The 20,166-nt window shown below is 43.8% G+C and overlaps 1 protein-coding gene across 3 annotated transcripts in view; it reads left to right on the top strand.

The window, feature by feature from the left end:
• Positions 1–20,166, top strand: part of DOCK1 (dedicator of cytokinesis 1) — a 272,498-nt gene that overhangs the window by 207,959 nt on the left and 44,373 nt on the right. For all 3 annotated transcript variants that reach the window (XM_053983755.1, XM_053983754.1, XM_053983756.1), the window contains exons 34-38: positions 3,256–3,341; positions 3,529–3,685; positions 7,314–7,354; positions 8,696–8,786; positions 12,554–12,673. In XM_053983755.1, coding sequence (XP_053839730.1) covers positions 3,256–3,341; positions 3,529–3,685; positions 7,314–7,354; positions 8,696–8,786; positions 12,554–12,673 — 495 coding nt within the window. The remainder of the gene's footprint in view (positions 1–3,255; positions 3,342–3,528; positions 3,686–7,313; positions 7,355–8,695; positions 8,787–12,553; positions 12,674–20,166) is intronic.

Raw genomic sequence — 20,166 nt, 5'->3', positions numbered from 1 at the left:
GACCTGTGTCACTGCTGATACCATGTTCTGCTTGTTAGGAGCTGAGCCCATTTCTACCATTTAACAATAAATCTCAGTATCACCAGTTACGCCAGCATTTGATTTTCACGTGCTGGTTATTGGTGAATTTCAGATGGATTTAATTCCCCCTAGTCAGAAGTTACCCCTAGTTTATCAGAATCTCTCTTGGCTTTCAGAACCTGTAATTCTTTATTTTTTACCACTTCTGAGCCCTGGGTTAAGCTCCCTTTCCCTGTGCTGTGGATTTGCAGACAGGACACAGGTAAATGACTCTTCCACTGAACATTCAAATCCAAATAACTAATCCTCCACAAAGGATTGGTTTCAATAAGGAACATTTTTAATTACCTACAGTTGAAGTGTAAATGTATAAGTTTTCCTTGGTTTCTGGCCTTTTGGAAAATATCAGTAATCCTCTCTCACTCCAGAGAAGCAAGGGAGGAAGGTCATGCAGTGGCCTCCAAGATGATCCCATCATTTTGAATGGCTCCACATCTGTTTCCCAGCTGGAATGCTGTGGAAAAATAGGAAAAAGAAAATGGATGAAACTATGGGGAATAACCACCAACTTTCACAGAAACCTCTGAGCAAAGTTTTGCTGTACTTGGGTACCATTTCTGCCTTAAGGACTAATTTCTGGTGGTGTGATCTGTCACTTGAATTTTATATGGCAAATTATTATTAGCCCACATCAAAAAGAATTTATAGCAGCTTGGAGGGATGGAAGTCCTCCTCATCTACAGCAAAATTAACTTGTCAGCCAGTGCTACAAATTCAGCCTTCCTTGAGGTAACCCAAGCCAAGAAGTGATCAGTTGAGTTGACATGAGATGGTTCACTCTGATTTATTTGCTCCAGGTGGGGGATTGTCACAGGCAGAGGAAGCACTGGAGGTGCCTTTTGCTCAAGTTCAAACTCTCATCCTAAAGAGAGGCTGAGATCTTGTTCAGCTGTGAGGAAAAGTGGATAAAAATGTCCTGTAATCTTCCTGGTATCACCCCTCGAGCTTTCAGTGTCATCAGGAGGATGTGAATGTGGCTCACTGATGGTGCAGATATTCCCCCCAAGCCTCAGCAAGTGGCACTGGCTCTAATGGAAACATTGGAGATTTGGCACTTCTTCATTTGAGACTAAATCCCATCACAATAATTGCAGGCTTATTTATGCATTAAATTAAATGTAATGCATTTATAAAAACTCGGTGCATTAGGGGGAAAAAAAAAAAGAGAGAGAAAAGGAAAAATGGAGTTTATCAAGAGATGCCAGGTGCAGTGTCCCAGAGCCACTGGCTTGTGCAGCTCCAGGGTCACATTCCTGCTCCCATCATGGGGAATGATAAACCTCCAAAGCTCCATAAACCTCAGCTGGTATTGCTGAAACCTTCCTCCGTGGAAAGACCACAGGAGGAATTTAACTGATGTTAAATAACATTTATTCATTTGGCTCAGATGATCAGCATCACAGCGACTCCATGAGAAATATCAGGAATGACTGAAGAGCAAAGATGTTGTTAATAATCCTTAAAACCCCCAAAATGCCACAAGTCTGGCTCTGTTCAACCCAAGAGGCTGTTAGGGGAAATGGCCCAACAAAGCATGGATTTACAGAGGTTTAAGTAAAACTGATAGTGGGAAGATCCTCCATGACAAATGTAATTGCTCTTCTCTATCTGAATAATCTCCTCCTAAAAAACACATCAGCTGCAGGGCTGGGGCTGGCAGCAAGTGTCATTTTTCACATTGGGTTAGAAAGTCAATTTTATTCTGGGCTCATTAGGGAACAGGATTTTTGTGACTTCTGTTTCATCATTTTGTTGTTTCAGTGTTTTACTCAACTCTCTGGTACTGTGGGAGCGTGTTTGGTTCTGGGGGGGGGTGGATTGCATTATCCTGCCTTTTCTCATCTTCCTGTCATCATTTTAATAATGGATTCATTGTATTCTCTGTGACCAGGGGCAGGACCTGAGGGAGCAGCTGGAGCTGTGACAGGGGAGGGTTTGGTTGGATCTCAGGGAAAGGTTCATCCCCAGAGGGTGCTGGCACTGCCCAGATCCCCAGGGAATGGGCACGGCCCCGAGGCTGCCAGAGCTCCAGGAGCCTTTGGACAATGCTCTCAGTGGGATTTTTGGGGTGTCTGTGCAGAGCCAGGAGCTGGACTCGGTGCTCCCTGTGGTTCCCTTCCAATCCAGAATATTTTGTGATCCAGGCAATCCGTTTTTTCCCCATGTGTCATTATGTGCTGTTAATATCACCTGCAGATGCAAAGTACATCTCTTGACATTTACAAAATGTTGGTACTCTTTGTTCTTGTGCAGGGGCCCTTTGCTTCTCCTCACCATCCTTAGGGGTGGCTTAAGCAAGTGACAGGGAAAAAACCTGGTGACAACTGTTCTGTCACCCAACTCCCACTGGGAGCACTGGGCTCCCATTCCCCTGCCAGGCTCGCCCAACCTCTCCTGCTGAGATCTCTGTCTTTAATCCTGTGGCTGTCTGTGCTTACTTTATGAGGAATTAGGAATTAGGTGACTTCACAGATTTTATGGCAGAGCAGCAGGCCTGGAGTGAGCCTTCCTCCACTAACAGAACACATCCATTCCTGGCAGAGCTAAAACCATCTGTAATCATAAAAAATCCAGGGAATTACCCAGTTTGCATTTAAAACATATTCTGTTGACCACTTAAGTTTGCATCCTTTTAATATTGCCCAAATAAAATTATTCTGGAATTGTTTGCAGCTACTCCCTTCCCTTCTGCAGGGTTTATTAAGAGCTGGATCAGGTTGTGTCCTGCAGTGTCTGTGTGCTAAAAAGGATGTCAGGGATGCTGGGGGTGCACCCACCAGGATTATCCAGCCTCAGGTGTTGCCTTTCCTCTCTCACAGAGCTTCCAGCATCTTTGTGTTTAATTCTGCTGCTGAGGACATTCTGTCTCCTTTCTCCCTGCCCTCAATTCCTCTCATTAATCTCCTTCTTTAGTTTTCCATAATGCAAATATTTACACTTCATTTAACAACACAAACGATGATTCCTTTAACCAAAGAAGTCCTTGTAGGGCAGGAGATCGTCGTGGAGACTCTGAAAAACCAGAGACTGCAAACTCTAAAAGTCAATCAAGCTTTAAACCAGGGGCTAAACGTCTCACCGAGGCACCCAACCAATCTGTGAGGCACCGAGGCTACAGTAATAAAGTGAAATATTTGCCAGCTGATTATTTACGCTTGCTTTGTTTAATTACAGTTCGAAAACGAGATCATCACCAAACTGGATCATGAAGTGGAAGGAGGCCGTGGAGATGAGCAGTACAAAGTGTTATTTGACAAAATGTAAGTGTTGATCAGCAGCAAAATTTATGTCACGGGGAAATCAGGAGAGAGAGCAATTAGACTACAATGAACTTTGTAGCCCAGAAATAATTAAAATCTGTTAACGAGGCGCAGTATTTAAAACTGCACCTGAGTCAAGGTTTTTCTCTGCCTGTGATTAACAAGGCGAACTTAATTGGTTTTTCAGTCTCTTGGAGCACTGCAGGAAGCACAAATACCTGGCCAAGAGCGGGGAGACCTTTGTGAAGCTGGTGGTGAGGCTGATGGAGAGGCTGCTGGACTACAGGACCATCATGCACGACGAGAACAAGGAGAACCGCATGAGCTGCACCGTCAACGTGCTGGTGAGCAGCAAAGTCACAAATCGCTGCCAAATCGCCACAAATTCGCTGTGAAACCACTACAGAACCACCACAAGTCACCACAAATCACTGCAAAATCGCCACAAAATCGCCACAAAACCACTGCGCGGTCACCACAAGATCACCACAAAATCGCCCAAAAAATCACCACAAAATCACCATGAAGTCTCCACAAAATCGCCAAAAAACACCACATAACGACCACAAAATCACTCTAAAACCACCACAAAACTACCACAAAACCACCAAAAATCACCACAAAATCACTCTTGAAGCCAGCACAAAGCTACCACAAAACCACCAAAAATCACCACAAAACCACCACATAACCACCACAAAATCACTCTTAAAACCAGCACAAAGCTACCACAAAACCACCAAAAATCACCACAAAACCACCACATAACCACCACAAAATCACCCTAAAACCAGCACAAAACTACCACAAAACCACCAAGAATCACCACAAAATCACCACAACTACCGCATCACCCAAAAACCCACCACAAAGCTACCACAAAACCACCAAAAATCCCCACAAAATGATCGTAAAATCACCCCAAATTCACCATAAAACCACTACAAAATCACCATAAAATCACCCAAACCCCCATTACCCCCAGAATCCTGCATCTTTAACAAAGGGCTTGTGTCAAGCAGAGCGTGTGTTGGGATTCTTGGGAAAAGTTGGAATGCTTTAGTTTTCCCTATTTTTCTCCTATTTTGGTGAAGGCAAATCTGTGAAAACATGGATTATTCCTTTTTTAATTGTTTCTACAGAAAGATTTAAGGAGAAATGTTACAGGGCATGTTCATTGGCATTTACAATTGAGGTATAAACAACTCTCTGCTGAAAACCACTTGACATACAGAATGTTGGAGTTCTCTGCCATTTACTCCTAAAATTTCCATGGATTTGCAATCCCATTTATATTCTGCTCTCTGCTCAGCCCCTTTATTCAAATTATTTGAAGGAATTGGAGGTACTATTTGATTTACAGCAGGAACAGCTTGGCTTGTTTTCCTCACTGATGGGAAATTTCCTCCTCTTAGATCCTGAAATTTTGGAGTGTCCACCCCATACAAAAATCTTGATCCATTTGGGCTGGAGTTGGAAGCAATAATTGTTCCAGTTGTACTCACACACATCATGGTCTTTGGTGGAGATTTAGAAAATGAGATTTTATGACCCAAAAATCAGCACCCGTGAAAGATAACTTTCAGAAACCCCAAAATAACATGAACTAAATTTAATTTTTCCACTGTTTGCCACTGAGAATTCCAAGCTTTCCTCCCCATATCATCATCAAAGCTTTGATTTTGCTTAAATACATGAGGCACAGCCTGTGTTTATCATTTATGTGATCTGGCTGGTGGATTTTGTTCAGGAAAGAGCAAAGTAAATTGTTCATAGCTTTTTTTTTTTTTTTTTCATATAATGTAGTTTTTAGGGTTTTTTTTGCATCTAATGCAGTCCTGGCCTCGTGCAGTGCAGCCTTTACACCTTCCCTTCTCATCAGCCGTGAACAAAACAGTGCCCACTGGAGCAGGAGAGGAGATGAAGGCATCAAACCCGAAATTGGGCCTTTATTTTTAGTTTGTTTTTCCTCTCTTTGCACATCAGAAAGCATCAGAATGTTTGGGAAATGGGCAAAGAGGAGGGAGTGGGAGAGTTGTCACAGGCTGGTGATGCAGCAAGTGCTGTTGGGCTGCCCGCAGAAAGGTCACGGCGTCCTCCTGAGCAGAACCCTGGTGGAAAATCCTGCCAGCTCTCCAAGCAGGATGGGAAACAGCACATCACAGTCACCACACACTGTGTCAAACTGGGAGAATTCCCTTGGGAAGGTGAAGTTGTTTCTCCTTCCCTTCACGAGAGCACTCGGAGCCTCCTCCCAGGAATTCTCGCCATCCCCGTGGAACCCGTGGGGGTTTGGTCTCTCCAGGTGCTTCCCAGCAGCTTCTCCTGATGCCGGTTTTGGGCAGCTGAATTTGTCAGGCACTTGCAGCTGATAGATTCTGTGGGTGATTTGCTGCTGTCAGGTTCAGTCACCGTGAGACACCAAGCACAGGCCTGTTGGAGCCGCTGGAATCCCCGGGCAGCGGCACAGGGCGGAATTTCCGTCGCTTTCGGTCGCCGTGATTTCAAACCTTAGCTTGATTTTACACTCCCCTTTTCCCTCCAGGGCCCACTCAGCCTTTTCATCATTCTGCAGGTACCTGAAGTGAAATTCATGCCTTTGCAAAAATCCAACCCACGGCTGAAACTCGGCACAATTCCCATGTGAGGTCTCAAAGAGTTCCTAACTGGGACTTTATTGATCCTGAGCTTTTCCTGGGATTCAATTTATCTACACTGACGGTAGTTTAACTGGGAGGGTTTGATCTGCACGTAAGCCAGTGCTGCTGGGAAAGGCTCTGGAGCCCCAGGAGAGGCTGAGGGAGCTGGGAAGGGGCTCAGCCTGGAGCAAAGGAGGCTCAGGAGGGACCTTGTGGCTCTGCACAGCTCCTGCCAGGAGGGGACAGCCGGGGAGGATTTGGGATCCCAGGGAACAGGGACAGGAGGAGAGGGAACAGCCTCAGGCTGGGCTCAGGGTGGATATTTGGGAAAATTCCTTCATGGAAAGGTTTGTCCAGACCTGGCCCAGCTGCCCAGGGAGGTTTGGAGTCCCCATCATGGGAGGGATGTAAAATCCATGTGGATGTGGCACTTGGGGACGTGGGGCAGTGGTGACTCTGGCAGTTTGTTTTCTGAATTTAACCCAAGACTATTAAGCAGCTATATTAACTGGAATAACCCATCATTCCTCTCTGAAATGTGGAGTCTGTCCTGCATTCCAGTTCTCTTTTAAGGGATCACTTTTGTGTTGGATTTATCCCTCTTTTAGTACTGGGTTTGTGCTCTTTTAGTGCCTCCTCAAACTTTTTTAATTTACCACTGAAATATATTTAATTCAGTGAAGAAAGACTTTCTTGGTTTTTTGTTTTCTTAGATACATTTTAAATTTTGGAGGCAAACTTGAAATTAGATTCAGAAATGCCTTGAATCTCTCCTGCAGTTATCATATTTTGCATTTACAATATTTGCACTGTTAACCAGTTTATCTCAAGGCTGGAGGCACTCAGAGGAGAGTGATGCTAATGTGTGACACATGAAACCAGATAAATAACACTAATCTAACTTTGTATTTCCAAGGAAACTGTTAGAATCCAAGAGCAGATGATGCATTTTGGACTAGGGTTTGGAGTTTTCAATCCATACAACAAGTGTTGCTTAAAAATTTCGGGTTTGTTGTATATTAGAAAATTTTCAGCTGAAAATGGTTAATGATGTGTGCCTTGCAAATGGCAGCAGCAAATTTCTAGCAGTATTGTTCTTGCAAATTCTTAACCTTTGCAATGAGACAGAAGCCCTAAAACATTGCAACATGAAACATCCCAGCGTTTGATTTTCTGAGTTGAATAACTTGTGTTCCATCACTGGAGGCAAATTGCATTTTGCAGTTTGGAGGTTGATGTTACGCAATTATGAATTTTTAATTTGGAGCGTGTTCTGTGTACATTCCAAAGTGTGAAATCAAAGACTTTGTAACCAAATTATGTTGTTTTTCAGAATTTCTACAAGGAGATCGAGAGGGAAGAGATGTACATAAGGTTTGTAAACATGACTGGTGACAAACTGCCTGACACGGGCTCTGTAATTGGGGAAATTAAGTTCATATTAAGCAGTCACCTGGGGGCTGGAGGAGAGGAGTGATGAAAAATCACACCTTGGCTGAACCTGAAGTAATTCAAAAGCTTATCTGCACTGAGAACAGAGTGCTGGAAGTGAAAGTCAGCAGATTATCTCTGTCCCCTTTCTCCAAGTCCTTCAGTTCCATTGCAATGAGCACTGAAATACTCAGGAGCCAGAATTCTTCTGTTGGTGAAGAAAACAAATAAGCTGAGCAAAGAAATGATGTTGCCTCCTAGTGAGGTACAGAATATGAGACTTGGAATAAAAACAACTGTGAAATAATATCTGACTGATACTTATTTTAAACTTAAAGCTTTCAAAATCTCTTTTCAGACCAAGTAAACATGGAAATATTGTGCTTTGTGTAAACCTCAGGGTTCACAGCCCCCCATTTGTGCTTTGGCTGACTACTGCTTACACTGTTGTGCTAAAAGGATGAAGTTTGTGTTTGTACTGCTATTTTAGGTATCTAAATGTGACTCATTATTCACTCTCAGGTGCTTGTTATCTTTTCAGAAGAGTTTTCACTTGTCAACTCTCTTCCTGTTGTTTAAATGGTTTTAATTGGTCTTTTAGAAGTTTGCAAAAAGAATAAGAAATGGCAGGATTGATAACTGTGGACAAACACATGAAGTTGTTTTTTATTATTTAGGTCTGCCACGTTCAGCATCTCTATAAAATCAAATTGTCTCACTGTCAAACCCCCAGCCGAATTCTCTCCCAATTTGTGTTAACAAACTTATAATAAATATCAAACTTGAAAGGATTTTCACTGGCTTTTTCAAAATACAATTTTTAATGGTTTTGTGGGGATTTTTTTAACTGTCAGTGTAAAAATCATCAAACAGATGAAGAGAATCCCCTGCCAGAGGTGTGATGATGTTGAAGTTAAATAATGAAACTTATTCCTGTCCCCACAGCTGAACTGTAAAAGTGCTCTGTCTTGCACAAAATCTGGATTGGGTTTATTACTCAACACAAGTCATTCTCGTGGTGTTCAGTCAAAGATGGGACTCAGTCTTGGAGGACTTTTCCAACCTTAATAATCCCTTGATTCCCTGAGTGCCCCTTAAAACCAGCACAGTGGAAATGCAAATGGTCCTAAATGTTGCCTGCACACTGAAATGGGAGCTTTAACCAATCCCACAAATATTTACTTGTTTGGAGATAGACTTGAACCCTTGTAATCTTCAAAATAAATGATTGAGTAACATCTTAAACCCACTCTTCTTAAGAGCCATTGTTTCTGTTGCTGGCAGGTACCTGTACAAGCTGTGTGACCTGCACAAGGAGTGTGACAACTACACAGAGGCTGCCTACACCTTACTCCTGCACGCAAAGCTCCTCAAGGTAAACCCCAAAACACATCCTAAGTCTGGGAAATGCCAGCCAGGGGGGTGTTTGGCACTCAGAACATCTGCACTTGAAGCTGATGAACAGCTCTGTGCTGGGTTCTCTTTTGCACGTGGAATTCATCCCCAGAGAAAAGCAGCACTTCACTGGATGGCAGAGGTGGATCTTCAGCTGGAGTGAAGGGAATGTGGTCAAGTCAGCACCACAAAATCCAAATTGCAAATATCCAGACTGTACAATATGTGAAAGCCTCTAACCAGGTATTTTAGTAAATGAGCTCTCCACAGATCTTTTGTGCAAGGAGTGCTGGAGCCCCTGCTCGAGTGCTCTTGGGTGTCTGTAACTGATTTCAGAAAATTGCAGAGAGATTCAAATGGCCTTCTTTCCAAGGTCATGCCTTTAAAAGGTGCACATCATTGTAATGCAGTGTTACCCAGTTTATAGCACATTTGAAGAGGCACAGCAATATTGCTCCTCTTCAAGGAACGTTTGGTGTAGCCTGCAATATGCACAAATAATATGCTACCTGCAGAAAGTGCCTGAAATAAAGCATTTGAGTGTTTAACACTCTGCACTGCCAGCCAGAAATGAAGCTGTACAGAAGCATTAATCTCCTGAAAACATTCAGGAGAGGAGGTGTTGTCTCTAACATGCAGCTTTTTTACGTGCTGATATCACACATGTGGGAGCAGGTACCCACTTTGCCCTCCTGGTTATCACTTAGGAAGATGCTGCTCTTGCCAGCAGACACTTGTGTGGTGAAATCACATCTAATACAGCTGAATCATCACTGAATTCCTAGGTTTATGTTTTAATTTTGAAAAGCAGTTAATGGGAAAAGTAAAAATCTCAGTGTGATAAGAGTTAGATGTTTTGGAAGAGTTTGATTTAGTCCTGTTTGTCTTCCTCACATTTCACAACCTGCAGTGAAATCTTTCTTTCCCAAGGAGTGCTGGATCTCTTTCCACTCCCCTCAAGGACACGACCGTCCCCCAGGAGCACAGAGTCAGGGACAGATAAATGAGAATTTCATTTTCCCCTTGATCTCCTGCCCATTCCAATGGCAAGTGTACTGCAGCCTCCTGGTCCAGGGAAAGTTTCCCTTCCCATGGCAGGGCATGGAACCAGGTGGGCTTTAAGGTCCCTTCCCACCCAAAGGCACCTGGGATTGTGTGATTGCACCCTGCTGTGCCCCTCTTCATCCAGGAAATGGAGCTCATCCTCAGCAACCAACTGCTCTTGGCAATCCTGGCTTTAATTTCAGCAATCCCCAGCAAAGTGTGAGTGTCAAATATCTATTTTGAAAAGTTGAAAAGGGGAAGGTGTTAAATGAGATCCTTCTGATGGATGCACTGAGAATTATTCGTACTTCAGAGCTGAGTAAACTGCACCCAAGCCATAAAAAGACTAAATATGGTACAGAGTGTACATGTGCAATTTAAATTAAGACACTCTGAAACGTATTTACTGTATTTTAAAATCATTAGAGGGTTATTACACAAGGAAACATCTCAAAGATTCATCTGGAGTGCCAAAGCACTGTGCCCACTTCACATGGATGAACCTTTTAGACAGGGTGAAGGATTTATTCCCTTCCATGGGGCTGTGTTCCTGAATAAATGATGGAATGAACCATGCCATAAAACCTCACTCAGACTTCACCTGGCATGACTTGGACTAGACAATTTACTTCCTGTGACCTCAAATTAGGGTTTAGCCCGTTGTGGCTTTTCTTAGGGAGTGTGTTCAGAGAGCAGGTGAGTGTCTCACTTCATGTGCTCCTTTGAATTCAGTGGAAGAACTCCATGGGAAGAAAGAACCATTTTTCCTCCCTTTCTAATGTAAATCGATAGCAGATGCCAGGGTAGGATTTGTCACAGGTTTCCATCCACGAGTGGATGTTTGTTTGTAAATATAATTTCATTAGAGGCTGGAATTACTTTATTATAAAAGTGTATCAATCCCTACCTCAGTCCCTGCTCCTGCAGCCCTTGGTGGAGGGAGGAGTTCAGTGTTGCCTGAGAAGCAGCAATACTGGGGGTGTGTAACTGAGCAATTGAGTTTTTCTGTCGAGCCTCAGGACAGAATTTTCAATGACACTCATCACGGGCAGATATTTCATCCCACTGATTTTAATGGGATCACATCGAGGGCAAGACTGAGAGCGTGTGAGAATTTCACCTTCAAATCTGCAAGAAGGCTCTGTCTGGGGAGGGAGGGAGGGAGGCCAAATTACTGCAAGCTGACAAAGAACACTCAAGAGAAGAGACTTTACTCAAGAAAAGAGACTTCTGTTGTGTTTTCAAACCTTTTTTCTCAAAATTGAGGTGTTCAAAACTAACAGAAGATAGCAGCTCTTAGCATGCTGAAAAAAAATTCCATCACATTGCAGGCTCCAGCAGGTTTGTGTTGCTCAGAAAGAGAGTTCAGAACAGAGCTGTCAGAGGTGTCTGCAGGACCCAAACACAAACATTTTGGCCAAATAAGGAAGTGATTGGGTGAAATTAAATAATATATAGGAGGTAAAGTATTAGGAATTCTGGAAATGAAGCTGGGAGTTGCTCAGAGAAGCTGTGGCTGCCCCTGGATCCCTGGAAGTGTCCAAGGCCAGATTGGATGGGGTTTAGAGCAGCCTGGGACAGTGGAAGGTGTCCCTGCCATGGCAGGGGTGGGATGGGGTGGGATGGGATGGGATGGGGTGGGATGGGATGGGATGGGATGGGATGGGATGGGATGGGATGGGATGGGCTTCAAGCTCCCTTCCAATCCAAACCATTCCATGATTCCTATGATTGACACCTTTCCCTTGATCCATCAGGCATTTGCTGGAAGAGGCAGAGCTGCTAATTGCAGTCAGGCTGGATAAAGTTAATTATGTTTTCCCTGCCTCCAGAGATCCTCAGTGAGTTGGAGCCATCTCATTTCCCTGCCTGCAACCCTTCCCAGTGATGCCTTGTGCAGGCTGCCCTGGAGCAGAGGCTGGGCAGAGTCACAGAATAAAGCAGGGATTTATTCAAAGGATCTCCTCATGGATCCACCTTGGGCAGCACCAGAGCCCAGCCAGGGCTGCAGCCAAGAGGAACCAAAATGGTCCCAAAATGCACGAGCGCTCCCGGGGGCTCTCACTGGGATCAGCTCTGCTCCATTTGCACCTTGCAGTTCGTTGTCCCATTCCAGCTTTAGCCCATGCACTCCCATCCTGCTTGTTTTTCTCTCTCCAGCCCACGCTGTTTGTGCTCCTGGGCCGAGATTTGGATCATTTGTCCTTGGTGCCCAGCTGGAGCAGGAATTGTTTTGTCTCCCTGCTCTGTGCAGAGAGCTCAGCATCCCCTGAGATGAAGCTCAGACCCTCACACTAAAGCAGCACAGAATGTGAAAAACAGAAAAGCCAAACCTGAGGCATCACCTTTGTGCTGATGGATCTGGGCTCCAGGGTTTCTCTCACATAAAGTGAAGTGTTCCTTGTGTCCCCACCGGGCTGGACCCATCAGAGGCCAAGGTCACCTTCATCAAACCCACCAAGGAGAGGAAGCCACCTCCAGAAGTTCCCTTCCATTGATGGATGTAATTAGCCTCCAATTACAGCATCCAAATAAATGCTGCTTGTGCCCAAGGAAGCAAAGGACACAGCGATGAAAAAACCCTTTGTTGGTTCATTAACTGCAGTACCACTCCCTTAAATAAAGCCCCTCTCTTTTATTTCACTTCAGAACTCACAGCTTTGGATTTGCTTTCACTTTTCCCCTTTTTTTTGTGTGATTTAGTGGTCAGAAGAAGCATGTGCAGCACATCTTACCCAGCGGGATGGATACCAAGCTGCAACTCAAGGACAGCTGAAAGATCAGCTCTACCAAGAAATTATCCATTACTTTGACAAGGGCAAGGTAAAAAGGGAAGAAAAAAAGAGCAAATGTATTTCATTGCTTTTCTCTCAAACTTATAAATTTAATAGTAAACATAGTTTGCATCTAGTGACCTTCAGGAAGCACTTGCAGATAATGATATTACAAAAAAAAAAAGTCAAAGGAAATCAATGGTACATTTATAACTCATCTTTTAAGGGTAAATATATGGGCATATGATGCCATGGAGTAAATAAAAAAGTGATGCATGTAATTTGGAGGACTTTTTCTGGCAGTTACAGGAGCTAACAGAATCCTTCAGCTCCCCTTGTTTTTCCTCACGTACACAAAAATAATTCCCTCAGGGCCTGGATGTCTGTGGTTCATAGCATAAATATCCTGGGATGAGGATATTTCATGGCAATTGCATCTTTTAATGCAGAAGGAAATTGCATTTGGCATTGCTTGGTGTTGGAGGGGAAGGGGGTTAATGTGGGAGACAGGGATGGATCAGTGTTTGGATATTTCAGGCACGAAATATCCAAGTATAGAAGCAGGAATCTCTTTGTCAGAACATTTCAGAAGTGTAAACTTGGGGTTTAAAAGTAAACAGAAGTGGTGTTTTCTGGTAGAATTAGAGTATTATCCAGCCAGCCCATCCTTTCCAGGTGAGGTTTTAGCAGAATCAGATTAAAATCCTAGAATAAATTTGATAGGAACTATCATTTCTATAATTTTGTTTAAAATGTTGCTTACAAAGTCAAATTTTATTGCTTATCTTAATGCAATACTTAAAAGTCATTAATGAATGATGCTAAAAGTTGTAGTTACGGATTGAGGTAAAAATTGTAATTCTGGACTGGGACAAAAGTTGTAAAAATATAATTCTGGAGTGGTGCACAAGTGGCTGTCTGGGGCTGGGGCTGCTGGAGGTGACCTGGGGACAGTTCCTGCTGCCCAAAAAGCTTTTCCTGGGTGAATGAGAAGAATCTCATTGGAATGAGGGTCACAGCTGATTTTAAAGCTTATTTTAATCCTACATTCCTGTCTGGAAGGAAAATCAGGAGTTGCCTGTTTTTATTTTGTTGGTTTTCTTTTGTTTTATTTTATTTTGTTTGTCTTTATGGCTTCCTGTTGGTCCTTTCTGGTGTCCAGGCACTGGGGATTGTTCTGCTGAGCACCAGTTCTGTGCAGAACTCAAGTGCCAGGAGTCCTGTGGGATTTTTGTGTGTGTGAGGAGATGATTTATTTCCAAACTACTCTTTCCTACTTACAGATATCCCTTCTCTCATTTTCTGGTCACTCAAGCTAGTGATAATTTTTCACATTACCCCATGAAAAGGGAAATAAAAAAATCAATATACACAGAGAATATTCATCTTGTGTGATTTTGCAAATGTCAGGAAGCTCCAAGTGGAGGTTGCCAGTGTAGATTGAAGGTAATCCTCTCATTTGGGATGTTCTGACATTAAGTTAAATCAACTTCTTGAATTCCTTGAGCAGTTTGCAAATGTAGCCCAGCAGCTGCTTTAGCTCTCCATGATCAGTAAAACACCTGAAACAGCTTTTGCTGTGCATTTTTGGGACACTGAACCCATGCCCAAACCAATTCCTGCTTTTTTTGTGCCATAATCACCCAGCTGGGTCCCTGCCTGGCAGTTCACTCCACATCCCACTTGTTTGATTTCCCTTCCCATTAAGTTAACAAGAGGTGTCAGAAGGAGGTCACCAGCACTGGGCAGCTGTGCAGACACCCCAGGCTTTTCCAGAAGCTCGGGAGTTTTGTTTTCAAGTTGTGAGCCTGTGCCTCTCCCACCCCAACCTGCCTGATGGGAAGCTGTGGATTTGGGAAGGGAGGGAGTTAGAAACATCGTGCAGAAGAAATGGAGCAGAGGGATTTCCTAAAATTGGGCTTAAAACATTGGCTTTTTATTTTTAAAGGCTGGTGTAGTTCAGCCTCTCAAAAATCAGGATCCCTTTCTCTTGGCAGAGTAATTTCCCAGGGGAATTCACAATTTCCTTGTCTATTGAAAGCCAACCATGAGGCTTATCCCTTAAATACTGGCATTCATGGGCATTCATGAATTTAGATTTCATCCTCCACTCACATGCTGGAATGGAGTGAACACTTCAGTTCTGGCCCAGAAGTGCCTGAGAGATTTGTAAGTGAGGAAAAGGCAGTGTGGATTTACCCTGAAGGCAGGAATGGCACCTCACGTGGGCTGAGAACAAAATGCTGACCCTCACCAGAGTATCCCTGGTACTTGGAGTTCAAGATCTATGTAGGATTCCTCATTTTTAATTTCTTTTAATCTGTTATTCTTAGCATGTTTGATTTTTTTACCTCTATTTGACTTTTGGTTCTTAAACCAACTTTTTATGAAGCTGAAGTACAACTTCCACCTTTAGGGAAGGAGCATTTTTCAGAAACAACCTTTGCATTTTGCAGTTATTCTACTTTGTGGATTTGATTCCTGATTAGTTATGCTCTTCATTCCTTTTCTAAGCTCCTTCTTTCCAAAAGGAAAGTTGTTTCCCTGGTATGGGGATCCTTTTCTCTCCTAGGTCATTCTTCTTCGCTGCGCTGCACTTTTCAGTCTCTTCTCCATCTCTCTTGGCTTTTGCCCTTAAAATCCTGATCCTCAGGCTTATCCCAGCAGTCTGACCCATCCTCTGAACTGCTCTCAAGTGTTTGCTCTCTCTGTGTTTTCCTGAGGCTTTGTGATTTCCAACAAAGCCCTTAATGCAGGGACTTTACTGGAAATCCTTGGGTTAGAATATCCCAGGAAGAGAAGGGAAATAGTGATGGGACTCAAGGGATGGGGAAAGGGATGGGATGACATTTTTCCTCTGGTAAGGAGCTGATGGAAATCAATGCTGGTGAGCTCCTGAATCCAGGGAATGCTCCTTGGCAAAGATAAGGTGTTGTTTTAGACCAGGTTTGTTTGTGGAGCCACAAGGGAAGCAGCAGCATTCCTATTCCTGCCTGCTGAAATGTGGGAACAGCCACGGGCTCAGGATTGCTGGTGAAGCTGCTGCCCATAAATCAGAACATGTTTTCCTCTGCTCCTCCATAAATTGAAAATGTTGGTCCTGAGGAGAAAAAACTAAACAAATGCACACTGCTCATTTATTTCTGCTCCTCCTTCTCCCGTCCTCCTCCAAAAAAAAAAGCTTTTACTGCTTTACAGCAGCCACAGAACAGAAAATATCTGAAATTATACAGCAAATGCCATGCTTTGGCTTAAAAGGCCTTTTTTTCTGGCTCATGGGATGACATCAGATGGCTTTTTCTTCCCTCTTAACAAGTGAGTGGTGAAATTCACCTGTCTGCCAAAAATCTGTGTGAGGCTCATGGCCAGCTCAGCCCCGGAGCTGTCCTGAGAGCTGGGAAGGACAGAGAGTCTTGGGAGAGGGAGGATACAGAGTCTGACCATGTTCCAAATGAATATATTTATTTATTTAAAGAGTTTCCAACCTGGCTGTATCTTGAATGCAGTGCTAACGACAGAGAAATGCTGAGGTTTAGCATATTATTTAAAATATTAAGCATTCGTGCTGGTTAATTAACACTACCTGAAATTTAACCAGCTTAGAAGGTCCCTCGCACATCAGAATGTGGCACCACAATATTCTTACCCCAGACTATTTCACTGCTCCTGACCATTAACTCTGCAGGAGCTCAGAAATACCCTGAGATCCTCCTTTGCTGCTATTAACCTCAAAAACTAAATTGGATGCTGTAGTTCTTTCTGGCCAACAAGCAATCCAGCTTGAAAAATAAATTAAATCACCGGGTTTTCCCTAAAAAAGACCTCCTGCATCGGCAAAGTCTTGCCCATAACAATTTGCAGCTCGTGTCTACACAACTAAATTTAGGCTCTGCACATTTTTCTTACCCCCTGAGTATGAAAGAAGCATTTTCCTTCCACTGTCAGCAGCCTCTCTCCCTGGTACCCTCTGCAGATAAATTGTTTCTCCCATTAATGAGTTGTACCTCGTACAAATCCTGTGTAGGAGCTCCCTGTACAACTCATTTCTCCAGAAGACTTGCCATGTCCTGGGCAAAGCTGGGAAAGCTTCCAAGGCAGGAAATCTGCGAGGCAGCAGATTGGGAGTTATTGACCTTCAAGAATATAGATTTCATTTATCAGGATCCTGGGCCACAGCCCCGCTGTCCTCACCTGAATAAATTGGCTCTGGAGCAAACAGCTGAATTTTTCAGAGGGTTGTGCAGGGGATGTGAGACACAGGGTCCCTGTTTGTTTGAAAATGGTGGAAAAATCTCCAGGTTTAGGTTGGTTTTCTGTGATGTTGGAGGTGTTATGGTGCAGCTGCACAAGGGAAAAGCCAGGTAGTTCAGGAAATAGCCTCAGGTTGCACCAGGGGAAGTTTAGGTTGGATATTAGGAAAAGTTTCTTCATGGAAAGGAGTGACAAGCAGAGGAACAGGCTGCCCAGGGCAGTGGTGCAGTCCCCATCCCTGGAATTGCTCAAAAAATGTATGGATTTGACACCTGAGGACAGGATTTATTGTTAAACAAGGTGATGGTTGATGATCTCAGAAGTCTTTTCCAGCCTTAGTGATGCTGTGGACTCCTGGGCCTCTGGAGTTCAGGGCTCTCTCCACTCAAGAAATTGAGTTCCATAATCCAAGTTCTCGTTGTTCCTCTGAAGGAACAACTGGACAGTTGGGAATTCCAAACAGAGATGTTGGAGCACAGTGAGGTTTTTAAGAGGCAGTAGAAACAAAAACTGGGTGCTTTTTCTCTTTAAACAGAGGTCTTGGCTGGAGAGGGATTAGTTAGACAAAGACTGGCAAAAATGGAAAGAATCTTTTCCCCTTTCTCCCTTTTTGTTGTGTATTTGCAGTACGATAGATTTTCAATACACTCCTGAACGTGTTCCATTAAAGATAACGTGACAGACACCACGTCAGCAGGAGAACTTGTAAACTGACTTCTAGAGAAACTTTAAAGGAATTCCAGTAATTTAAGCCAGAAACAAATGTTCTAATTGAAGCTGCTCTGCTGAGAGGGCTGGGATTGTTTAACCTGGAGAGGATAAGGCTCCAGGGAGAGCTCAGAGCCCCTTGCAGGGCCTAAAGGGGCTCCAGGAGAGCTGGAGAGGGACTGGGGACAAGGGATGGAGGGACAGGACACAGGGAATGGCTCTAAGGTGAAAGTGGGTAAATTTAGGTTGGATATTGGGTAGGAATTGTTCCCTGTGAGGGTGGGCAGGCCCTGGCACAGGGTGCCCAGAGCAGCTGTGGCTGCCCCTGGATCCCTGGCAGTGCCCAAGGCCAGGTTGGAGCAGCCTGGGACAGTGGGAGGTGTCCCTGCCATGGCAGGGGTGGAAGGAGATGATCTTTAACCCAAATCATTCTGGTGTGATTCCATGGTCTGGTTTTCTCCTGTTCATCTCCACTTCCTTGCTGGGAAGAACGCAAGGATTATGTGATTATTGTCTGTTGCACATGAACTAAATCTGGATCACATTTAATTTGAGGATTCATTTTTCAGGCTCTGGAACATTTACAGAATCCATTATTAATATTAATATTCAGTAGCATCTAAAGACTTTGTTCAGGCTAGAGGAGGTGCAGTGGAAGCAGCCTCTGCTCTGGTGTGTTTATGGTGTTCACAGACAAGGGTGGGAAGGTGAAAAAAAATCAAAGGAGATTTAATTCTGCTAAAGTTGTTATTTAATCAGTGGCAGTGCTGTGGTACCTATAGGCAGTGATGTGTAGGCAGAGTGTGTCTGCCTTCAGAATCACTGACTGGTTTGGGTTGGGAAGGACCTTTAAAGGTCACCTGGTCCCACCCTGCCACAAGCACGGATGTCAGTTCTCCCAGGTTCCTCCAGCCTGGCCTGGGACACTTCCAGGGATCCAGGGGAAGCCAGAGCTGCTCTGGGCACCCTGTGCCAGGGCCTGCCCACCCTCCCAGGGAAGTATTTCTTCCCAATATCCCATCTAAACCTACCCATCAAAACCTTCTGCATTCTGGTTTGGGAGCACATCTGTGCTCGTCCAGGAGTCAGTGGGAAGAACCAAGGGAGTTTGTTTACAGTGTTAATGCAAATCAAAAATGATTTAGGCTTCAGTTTATTTCCAGTCTCCTTTAGGGGAGGGACTGGTTAAATCTGAACACACAAACAGGGAACCAGGACAAGGGAAGTGATGGTCACACCGTTGCCTTTGAAATGAAAATATGCACAAGTTATGGATGACTGAAGTTCAGAAGAAAATGGCACTCAAAATGAGGGAACATTAAGTGATTTTGAAAGCTTTCACTTGCTGACTTAACAAACACCTGAATATTAGTTCAGTTCCTATAAATTGGTGCTGTATTGCCCTTCTGAGTCAAAATTAACCCAGCTTGGTGTGTGAAAATGTCCTCCTTTTTCTGCAACTGTGCCTTTACTCTTAAATTCATGTTAATTTTTGTTTAAAAATAAAAACATGCTCTGTATCATCATGCTAGATTAGACCCATAATATGGATAAAAACATTCAGATCCTTCCATTTGCAAAAACTGCGCTGCAGAGCGTTCAGGCTGCCTTGTAATTTCCTGCAGACGTGATCCCTCATTACCGTGATTGTAATTAGTCCTTCTGATGCGTTTTTCACCTTCAAGGCACTTTACAAACATGAGGCAACTCATGCTCATTCCAGTCCTCTTCCCTAGATAAATAACATTCTGAACCTTGTTGGAGAAATAAGTAAAATCAAGAGGAGGGGTCGAATATCACGAGGAGCTGCAAGGAAAGGTTAATGAAGCACCAGATTCTGCTCCTTGTGAGCATTCATGGCTTTTTTTATCTTGAATTAGGTCACCACTTTGTCCAGACATCATCCCAGCTGGTTTTTGCAGGACTCAGAAGCTCCTTTCCCCTTGCTCAGCCCCACAGTGCAGTTTTCAGCCCTTATTTTGTCTTTATTTGGAGGGCAGAAATCTCTCTCCTTTCTCACTGTGATCTGCTGTTTTTCGCTCTGCATTTCCTCATCTCCATCAGCAGCTCCCTGCCTCTCCAGGCTGCTGCTTTCCAGCCATTCCCACTCAGTTTGCCAGGACAACCTTCCAGTCCATCCCTCCCCTTGAAAATTGGCTCCTTTTTTCCAGAGAGGAGCAGGGATGGCCAGTGAGCCAATGGGACCCATCTTGTTTTTTTGTGACATCAGCATGCTCCACATGAAGACTTGCTGAGGATTCATCCTTAATGTTTTATTTTCAAATCAGCATCTAGAACCAGGAATTTTCCTAAAAGTCTTATTTTTTCCAAGTTTTCCTGATAAACTAAGAAATGCAATTTCAACCTGCAGATCAGTAGACAAATAGAATTCACCTGGCACTGATTTTGGGGCTTTGAGTGTGGAATTTCATTTGTGTGGTTTGGGGAACTTTTGGGGTTTGGGGTGTAAAATATCTCTTATTTGCACAGTGCTTTGAAGAGGATGGGATTGAGGGATTTTTATGGGATGGATGCAGGGATCAGTTGTTGTGAAGGTTTCTCCAGGTCACTGTTCCTCTTCTC

This window comes from Vidua macroura, chromosome 8, assembly GCF_024509145.1.
Source record: "Vidua macroura isolate BioBank_ID:100142 chromosome 8, ASM2450914v1, whole genome shotgun sequence".
In the NCBI taxonomy this organism is placed as follows: Eukaryota; Metazoa; Chordata; class Aves; order Passeriformes; family Viduidae; genus Vidua; species Vidua macroura.
This window is presented reverse-complemented; position numbering and strand designations above follow the sequence as displayed.